Source organism: Neophocaena asiaeorientalis, unplaced genomic scaffold (genome assembly GCF_003031525.2).
Source record: "Neophocaena asiaeorientalis asiaeorientalis breed wild unplaced genomic scaffold, Neophocaena_asiaeorientalis_V1.1 scaffold504, whole genome shotgun sequence".
Lineage (NCBI taxonomy): Eukaryota > Metazoa > Chordata > Mammalia > Artiodactyla > Phocoenidae > Neophocaena > Neophocaena asiaeorientalis.
Window position 1 is genome coordinate 6670300 of NW_020174438.1, and position 10367 is coordinate 6680666.

The 10367-nt window shown below is 46.6% G+C and overlaps 1 protein-coding gene across 1 annotated transcript in view; it reads right to left on the reverse strand.

Moving 5' to 3' along the window:
- PPFIBP2 (PPFIB scaffold protein 2) overlaps positions 1-10367 on the reverse strand; it is a 153131-nt gene that overhangs the window by 45967 nt on the left and 96797 nt on the right. The window contains exon 9 of the mRNA XM_024757007.1: positions 4602-4733. Within this exon, the coding sequence (XP_024612775.1) occupies positions 4602-4733 (132 nt within the window). The remainder of the gene's footprint in view (positions 1-4601; positions 4734-10367) is intronic.

Sequence of the window (10367 nt, forward strand, 5' to 3'; positions counted from 1 at the left end):
TATTTATTTAGGCTGTGTTGGGTCTTCGTTTCTGTGCGAGGGCTTTCCCTAGTTGCGGCAAGCGGGGGCCACTCTTCATCGTGGTGTGCGGGCCTCTTATTATCACGGCCTCTCCCGTTGTGGAGCACAGGCTCTGGATGCACAGGCTCAGTGGCCATGGCTCATGGGCCTAGTTGCTCCGCGGCATGTGGGATCCCCCCGGTCCGGGACACGAACCCGTGTCCCCTGCATCGGCAGGTGGACTCTCAACCACTGCGCCACCAGGGGAGCCCCCCTCTCCTCTCTTAATAGGTCTTTTCTCTCCCATAGGGCAGAGGCTTTTGTAGCGGTGTTTTCAATCTTGGGTCCCACATCATAAAGTCCAGGTGACATTTATGAGGTTCTAATCCCTGTTCTGTAATCTCAACTCACTTTATTACTCTTGCTTTGCCAACAGTCAAAGTTTTTGTTTCGGGGCTTCCCTGGTGGCGCAGTGGTTGAGAGTCCGCCTGCCGATGCAGGGGACGCGGGTTCGTGCCCATTGTTTGTTTGTTTGATGGTTCTTTTCTATGTGAAACTAACTACTGGCCACCTCCCATAATCATAGTCTTTCCCACCCCGTCCTACCTGTTAAACTTGTTCACAACTTAGTTGTTTCTCTCCCGCTTCCTTCATGCTCAGTTTAATACTTGGCACGCTGACACAGCAGGTGGGAATACCACCTCCACATCTGTCAAAATGTCAAGTGTGTTGTACCCTCTGACCCTCCCATTCCACTTCAATATCCTCACACATTTATTCACAATAGCATTATTTGTAAGGGCAAACACTTGGAAACAACTTAAATGTCCACCCCAGAGAGAACTGGTTAAATAAATGAGGGCATATTCAGAGCATAAAATAATATATAAACATAAACATGAATGAGAAAGTTTTTTTTAATGTACTTGATATGAAACAAGTTCTATGACTGCTCAATTAAAAAAAAAGAAAGGTCTAGAATAATGGGTATCTGTGCAAATGTGAGGGAAACAATTTATCCATATAAATTTGCTTGTCCATGCATAAGGTAACTCTGAAGGATACAAAACAAACTGACAACATTGGTGTCTGACTGCTGGCTGGGGAAGGAGAGCTTTTGCTGCATATTCCTTTTTGAACTCTTAATTTCTGAATTGTTGGAGTGTATTTCCTATACAAACAAAAATGAGTAAACAAAATAAAAACAAGAATAATAAAACTCTACGTCAGGCCAGCTGTTCTCTGAGCAAACACAATCTTCCCAGCCTTTGCTCTGTACTCCAGGTTCAACAGTTCAGAAATCAGAATCCCTCCCTTCCAAGGTCCCACCCATAGGAAGAAAGGAAGCAGGACACCTGTGCTGTAAGACATTCCATTTTCTGCCAGCAAATCCTAGATCTCTCCAAGGGACATGCCTTTGATAGGTGGGCCACCCCGAGGTTTTCCTTTGCCTCTGGATCTCTTTCTTTCATGTGCCATCCTCCTAACTGTGGTATTTACTTTCCACGTTGGTCACTTTTCCTGCAGTCCTGCTTTTCAGGAGTGAACCCAACTGGTCCAATCTTGGGTCTCCTGAAATGGCCCAGAACCACTGCGAAAGGCTCAGGAGAAAAGGTACCGTAAACAGGAAATCCAGTATTCACCCACGTCTCCTAAGGGTCACCACGGACTCCTGAGCGAGGCTGGCTATCAGGATTGTCTCCATTTAACAAGAAACCTACACCTCAAAGTCCCTGGGTTTATAGACAAACATTTGTAATCACTTCCACAGCTGACTACAGGGAGGCAGGATACCTGCTTAGGATAAAGCCTGAGCTACACAGAGAAAGTGTATTTCAGATCTGGCTACCTCAGAAAAGTCCTGCCTCTTTTAAACCACAAGCAATCAGGCTTTAGGCTAAGCACATTCACTGGAAAAACAGCAGCAGTGTAGGATGGGAAGCAACGTTCCCTTTATTCATACAACTACAACCTTGACGACCCCAGCCAGCCAAACGTCTCCCTCAAAATAAGCAGCTCCACCACGCACACGACAGCAGTGCAGCTAGCTTTAGCAGCCCTCTCCATGGTTGTAAGCCTAGGGTGTTCCAGACAGTTACAAACAGTGGTAGAGAGTCTGAGCATACCAGTAAAGATTATGTTTAATGACAAGAATGAGAATGTTGCTTCAGGTCATATGGCCTTTGTTCCCTGATTATCACAAGTTTGAACAGCCTGAAAAACTCCTCCACGTGGAAACCTAATGTTTGTACTAGCAACTGGGAAGGGCTGTTATCGGGTAGGACTGAGGCCAGCAGCTCAGGGTCTATGGTGCCTCATGCACGAATAGTCTAATGGAAAACAAAAGCAAAAATTCAGATTGAAAAATAATCCTTCAGAAAAGAAAAAATAAAGCAAACAGTAGAATGACTGCCTTAGCTGTGCTTGGCCCAGAAGTGGGAGCTCCCCTTCCTTCCCTAGAAAGGAACTGAGCTGCTCCAGCTCGGTACTAACTCAGCATTCTGCCGCCATGGACTGACTGACTCTCACGCCCACACACACCCATGCGTGGGCCCATGTCCCCTACAGCGACTGGTTCAGAACCAGGCACGTGACCCAAGTTGGCCCACTGATATGCAATCCTGGGGTTTTGCTGGAATCTTTGAGAGAGAGAGAGAATCTCTCTCTGCAGAGGTTGCCAGGCTAGTAGGATCTAAAGCTGCTGGTGGCCATCTTTGTCACCACATACAGAGAGCCTTCCTGAGAATAAGGCTAAAACAGAACCAAATGAGACACTAAGCCTGATTTCTAGCCACACGGTAAAGCCAGCTGGATCTAGTGATATCAGCTTTTAAACCCTAGACTATTCCAGTTGTGTGACCTAATAACCCTCTCCATCTTTCCTTCCTTCCTTTTCCTTGTTTCCCTCGCTCCCTCCCTTCCTTGGTTTTGAGTTGTCTCTGCCACTCTAAGCCTTCTTACAGAGTTTATTCAATTCTGCCCCCAAGCCTGAAGGTATATCCCCATGTGATCACACATTTTGAAACATTGGTAAAATAATTCTAAACCTGTAGAAAATCGAATTGCTTCTGCCTGAACATTTAAGAAGCACAGTCTTATTTAACTAACACTTCACACAGATAAGCTTTGACTCTGCGTGAACGTAGAAGGCAATAATGTAGCTAGGTCGACATTTACATTTCTCGCGTGCTTAAAAACACAATCAGTAAGTAACTGATAAAAGCTAGTTATCCAGCACTATGCTAAGGACTACACATATACATTATCTCATTCCTTCCTCGGAACAACTGAGCAAACAGGAAGTACTACTATCTCCGTTTTACAGAAGAAGAAATAGAGGTTTGGGAGGTTAAATTACTTGCCTAAGATCACAAAGCTACTTAGTAGCTGAGTTTGGATTCCAGCCAAGAGGTCCGATTCAAAAGCCTGCGTTCTTAATCACTAGAAGATAGTGTCCTCAGCTTAACGGAGATAAATTTTCTTTTGGCAACTCTACTTCTTACTAATGAGCATGTTCTCAAAAGCAACGCAAGGAATATGCCCCACATATTAGAAGTGTCTCAATCACCAGTGTTTACCCAGTAAACAGAAATGTGCCAGGTTTCCGGGCATGATGGTGTTGGCGCTTAACTGAATGGAACAACGTCCACCTTTAGATGTTAGAGATGCCTGAATGGAAGAGAGGATGCCAGATCCTATGATAGAGACTTAGCTTTGGTGATTTTTTTTTTTCGACTTCATCACACAGTTACCCATTTTACAGATAAAGAAATTGAAGTTCAGAGAGATTAAGTAGTTAACTTGCTGAAGTTCAAAGAGCTATTAAGCATTTAGGTCAGTAATTGAGCCAAGGTGTTTCTAGACCTTTAGGGCTATTCTTTCCACAGCTCACAATGCACGGTGTACAAATATAGGGAACTTGTAGGTAGAGGCACACGGAAGGTGGTTATCTAAGGTTAAAATGGACTGTTCTGAGCTCTGAGCCTAGAATTTATCCAAAACATTTATCCAAAATAAGAGTCTGGCATGCCCTAGTCAATGGCATATGGAGCCTGAGAAAACAAAAACAAAAACGAGATACAGGAAAACATTCTAAGAGAAAGCCTGTGCATGGGCTCACCCACAGGAGCCATCAGGAGGAAAGAAACACATAATCTAAGGGTTGCATCTGGGTCTGTGAAATGCACATCAAAGAATGTCTCTAGACTCCATGAACAACGATGCTGGCTTACTGAGCAGCTGACTTCATCCCAATACGCGGTCATTACCTTGGCACTCACAGAAGACATCTTGGTCTCTCTAAGTCTTGTCTGATCCTTCCCCCACTACTGCTTCCCTTTCCATCCTTGTCAGCAGCTTGAGGGTACAGCCTTAGTGCCAAAACTGGGTGGTTTGGGCATTGCTGAAATCTGCAGCCACAGCAAAACCTGATAACTTGGTATTAACAGATCATTGTGTCTCTGGTGCATAGATGTTTCTGGCACCCAGTGGCTGCCAGGCTTGGGGTTGACCAGATGGCCCGAAGCCACATTAGGCTAGCTTCTCCTGATCTGAGCTTTGGACTGTATGGGTACCCCTAGAAGGTGATGTGTCACACTCACCTCTGCTTTTTTCTGCTTCTCTTCCTGCTCTCTCTGCTCCTTCTCCATGCCCACCAGCTTGAGCTTCAGCTCAGACACTTCAGTCATCAGATCGAGCTTCTGAGTCTCAAGAGATGTACGACTTAGCAGCTCCTGCAGGCAAAAACAGATCTCAAAATCATAAACCTCCATGGCAATAAGAACAGCTCTACCTCCATCCATAGGACATAAGGCAATCTCTACACTGTATGATGAAACCGCTACATCTGAGCCACAGTCCTAGAGGGGACAGGCCTGGGCTGATGCCGGGTCACTCAAGGGTAGCACGGCCCGACGCTACCCACTGTGCTCTGGGAGTCAATGTGAGCTACATTTCTCAAAAAGCACATTTGTCCGTAGAAACCATTATTCACTCTTTCCAGGTAGAGAAAAAAGGATGGGTCTGCTCAACGAATGAAATTTCTCCGTGTCTATTTTTAAGGCAAAGAGGCAGATCCTCTCCACCAAAACAAACAAAAGACCAGCTTAGGTTAACATTACATTTTTCAAAACCAAAGTTTCCATATCACCTCCCGGGCTCAGTCAATATTTGGCCCAGTCTTCCACACATGTCATTGGAAGACCTTACTGCAAGGAACCTAGAAGGGAGCTAGGACATAAAGTAGATATTCAATGAGTATTTACTGAATGGTTACAGTAGAATCTTATTTACGTGATATGTATCTTTCCTAGAATGTAAATAAGAAAATTGTTCTTTGCTTATTTTGAGGACAGACTGGGGAGGTTATTAGTAGTCCTGCCAAGCCTAAAACAGTAGCAGACAACAACCAGCCATTAATATATACACTTAATAAGCATAAGTAAGACAAAACAAAGGTGATAGGTGAAACACCTGCTCAGCACTTCTAGGAATTATGAAGGACCTCAAAAGCCAGGAGCACTTCCCAAAGTCCAGGGGTAACATTTCTCCATTGGCAAAAGGCAATGTTGTGCGAGATCCCAATCTTGGCACCTGGAGACATTGGATACACAGGTCCTGGCAAGGAGACCACGATACGATGCTAGGAGGGTAACCGGCCAAATGAGCTGATGGAAAGGACACAGCATCCTGCCACGGTCTGAAATTTCCTTATCATCTTAGGCAACCCAACCCTAGTACAAGAACAGTCATCTCAACAATCTGACCCTACAGCCATGATTTCACGTTCTGAACTGTCCTCAACTCATAAAACCAAACCGCATGAGTCAGAGATTTTAACTTGGAAAACATGACTCCCCGGGCAAAAGGCCATCAGTACCTCAGAAAGGTGGGCTACAAACTGTCCATCTGCTAACCTGAGGGAGAGCATCCAGAAGCCAAGGAATTCAGCAAAATGAGCTTAGTACTGGGCTGAGGAGCCCAGCTCCTCCTGGGCCAGCCAGACTTGAAGCTGGCTTACAGGGCAAAGGCAGCCGCAGTGCCATGCCAGAACTGCGGGCTGCTTGGTCATGAGGACTTAGCCAGCTAAGTATGTCCAGTGTTGGGACTGGGGGTGAGTGGACATAGATGCGCTGAGTGCCTCCTCTGTGCTAGACACTGTTGGGTACTTTACATACATCCTCTCAATAAACCCTCCCAGGGATTTGGCAGTCAACATTACTATCCCTATTTTACAGATGAAGAAACGGGCCCAGAGACTGGCCTGTCTTGGCCAAGGGCACACACCAATCAACAGCAGAGTTAGTTTTAAAACCAAAGTCTGTTTGGCTTCAAAACTCATTTCTGTTTAATGTATCACATTGTTTCCCAAACAGAGAAAGAAGTCCAAGAATTTCAAGGGAAATAAAAAAATACGTGCTGGGGCTTCCCTGGTGGCGCAGTGGCTGAGAGTCCACCTGCCGATGCAGGGGACACGGATTCGTGCCCCGGTCTGGGAAGATCCCACATGCCGCGGAGCGGCTGGGCCCGTGAGCCATGGCCGCTGAGCCTGCGCGTCTGGAGCCTGTGCTCCGCAATGGGAGAGGCCACAACAGTGAGAGGCCCGCGTACCACAAAAAAAAAAAGTGTTGAAAAAAGCCAATCAACAAATATTCACTGAGCCCAGGAAAGAGCTGCTCAAACTGTTAAGAATTTGTTGGACACATACTATCTACTAGGGCCTGGTGCTAAGGCTATGCAGGCCATAAAAGGCCCAAAAATGTTCTTCCCTGGGTGAGGAAGATGGGATTTCTGGGTCTTGGGTATCTTAAGATGTAATCCTTCCTAATGCCGCCTGCTCGTTATGAACATCCTTCTCCCTCTTCCCCACCTTCTCCTTTGTCTCCACCACCTCATTCTTTCTCTCCGTCCTTTCATTTAGCTGTTTTGTTCCAGAAATGATTTGAGGTAGTTTGCAAAATAGACAACTCAAGTGAAAAAATAGGGCTTCCCTGGTGGCGCAGTGGTTGCGAGTCCGCCTGCCGATGCAGGGGACACGGGTTCGTGCCCCGGTCCGGGAGGGTCCCACATGCCGCGGAGCGGCTGGGCCCGTGAGCCATGGCCACTGAGCCTGAGCGTCCAGAGCCTGTGCTCCGCAACGGGAGAGGCCACAACAGTAAGAGGCCCGTGTACTGCAAAAAAAAAAATAAACCATAAAAATTAAAGCGGGTAAGGAAAGAAGTTGAAGCCAGAGTGACTGTCGGCATAAAACTCATACCCTAAAGTTCTATTCACAGCTGGAGATGGAGTACAATGTGTATGTGAGCTTCCCAGCCAGCAGTGCAAAGGGAAAAAAGGGACAATTCTAGAACTCAAGGTCCACGGGATAATAACAATTGCTTTGGACTGCTAAGTACTCAGAAAATCTTCTTCCATGAGACTTCCATCATTTGTTCAACTACCAGATGCCAAGGCCTAGGGATAGGAGAGTTAGAAGTACAGCCCCTGTTGAGCTCCTGAGTCTCTTAAAAAGGTATTTAATGCAGTTGTCTACTGACCAGCATTCAAGATACTGCCTCGGTGGGATGTAACAATGCCTCAGAAGGCATCTCTCTTGAAAGCTAAGAATCTACTCTGCTTTCATGATTTCCAGAATCCCTCTGGCTGTTTTAACTGCCAGGTTGTAATTGGTCATACCAATGTTCCAGTTAAGGAGGATAATATTCTAATTGGTTGCATTAAAATTCCAATGGCCATTCCAATTGGTCATGCCAGGGTTCTGATTGGTCACACTAACATTCCAAGTGGACATTTCAATTAGACACACCAAAGTTTTAATGAGAAGCCTGGGGCTGCTTAATTTCACAGAGTCCACTGATAACTAAAACTTCTCCTTACTGTCTCCTGGATTCTATTAGCGTGTGCTTCCCCCTTTCATTATCATCACCCCTGGTCCTCGTCATCAATAAGTACTGTCGGACTCCCTGAACTCAGAATCAGCCTTTGACAGCCTTATCCCAGCCCAGCCCCACTTCCCCATCTCCAGGCCCGGCATGGCCTCTAGCCACTGTTATGTACTGTGACCTCTATCCTAGTTGTCTTAATAGGATTTAAATACCCTACATTCTAAACTGCTCTTTCTACTTCCAGCAGAAACCGAACCCTGATGTCTGCATGACATGACACGTCCCTCCCAGTCCTCTCAAGTAGAGGCCGTTCTGCTCCAGCAACCCAACTTACAGAACACCTTTCTCCCAGTTAAACACTGCTTCTTCCAGATCTCCTACCTCTGCCCTCCTCCTCCTCTAAGGCAGCACCATTCAGTTAAGTCACGTTTTCCCCAAATACCCAGACCCCAAGATAGTCTCCCATTTCCACTGATTATCCTTGTTAATCAATCTTTCACTCAGGGCTCACCCTGGTTTCACATTTCTTGACCTTGACACCGACAGGCTTTGCTTCCACCTCAGTTCAGCTTCTCAGTAGTATGGCCACAGCCTGACACTCGTCTTGATCCGGAACCTGTGTCCTTCACTTCTAAAATCTTCACCTCTGAAATTCTCTCCTCTGGCCACAATCCTTTCCAACTGGCCCATTTAGTCACTCAAATCATCTTCAATTTCTTCTTCTGTGGCTACTAGTTACTTAACAACTCCCTATTTTCCTAGTTTACCAACAACTTCCTTTAAGTAGTATTTGCCTCCTTACCCACCCTGTACCTTAAGGCTTATCATTTCAGTTGTATCATTTCTGCATCAGAAAATTCTTCCTGACTCATCCTTGCCCCTAGATCTGAAGTGTACTTGCTTCACCCGCACCCACTCCATGCCAAACCTCAAAGACTTCTATGTTTCCACTCCCCACGGCCTGAGAATTGCTGGTAAGAGTCACTTAATGATGCCAATTGGTTTCCACACAAATTTACGCTATCTAATTACAGCTGATCTTCCAACACTGCCTGGCAAAACTTGTATTCATCTCTGGCTGGTTCCTTTCAGAGATTGTTCCAGATCTTTTCCGTTCTCCTCGAGCCCTAAACCCCACCCTATCCCCTTCTTCTCCTTAAATAACCTATTTACTGAAAAGATCATCTGATCAGTCACTGAACTTACATCCTTCCTATTTCAAAATTTCCCAGAATCGTCTCTCATTCCTCTCTCCTGAATCCGTGTCTTACAGAAGGCAAGCCCGCACCTCCTTTCCGAGGTTAGTCGGACATAACTGCACACAGCCGACTTCTCTGTCTGTTCTTCTATCTTTAAAAACTGTTCCCAGCCCAATAAGTTTCCAGGTTGCACATTAAAAGCACATGTTAAAGGACACAAAGATTCCCGAGTTTGCTGCTGAGTTACTCCACCTGACCCACCTTCCTGTTGCTGACCAGTCTTCCATGCCATCCTCATGCAGCTTGAATGAAGATTCAGGTAACTCCCTGGTTAACCAGTAGCTTTTGGCTTTGTTCTCCGAGTCCTGGTCCTGTTTCTCCCTCTAGCCGGTAGTGCAGAACGCCGCCTGTTCACAGGGACCTGCGCCCTCCCTCCCCTCTGTACTGCCTTTGAGGAAGTTCTCACCAAGTCTACACTACTCTGGGGTAGGCCCATTAATCATCTGCTCTGACAGGCATTTAATCTCTCCCTCACCATCAGCTTCCATCCCTCAGGCTATAAACATGATCAAATTTCTGACATTCGAAAGAACCTTCCCTCTTGACCTTCCTTCCCCTCCAGGGACCACCATCAGCTCCCTAGTGCTCAGGCTAGGCAAACGCACTCTGGGTGTGGTGTGAGCGTGAACGCCAGCTTTTTCTCCTCCCTCCCCTCTCCCCCTCACAGCCAAGCTCTGAAAAGCATAATCCACTCGGAAAACGTCTGCATGTCTGCAACCCAGCTTCTGCCTTCCCCAGAACACAGAAACAGCCCTGCCTCTGGGACCAGCGTCCCCACTTTCCGAGGCAATTTTCACCTCTCAGCTCCCAACCCACTGACTCACCCTGCATCCCCGCATTAGTGTGAGCCCGCCCTCCCTTTCCATTTTCCTGACCTTTCTTTCTTTCTTTCTTTTGGCTGCACAGGGTCTTAGTTGCAGTGTGCGGGATCTAGCTCCCCGACCAGGGATCGAACCCGGCCCCCCTGCATTGGGAGCACGGAGTCTTAACCACTGGACCACCTGTGAAGTCCCATTTTCCTGACCTTCCTTTTTTCTCCTTTGTCTTCGCTGCTGGCATCTTTTATCCTGTCTACCCCTTAAGAGTAACATTCTTGGATCCTTAGCTCCCATCCCCAAGACTGCAGTGATCTAGTCCAGCCTGTTTGTCCAGAGCAGGAAGGCAACGCTTGGCACCTACTGAGACCTGCAGGGTGGGAAACCTGCTGGGAGCTGCTGGAATCACA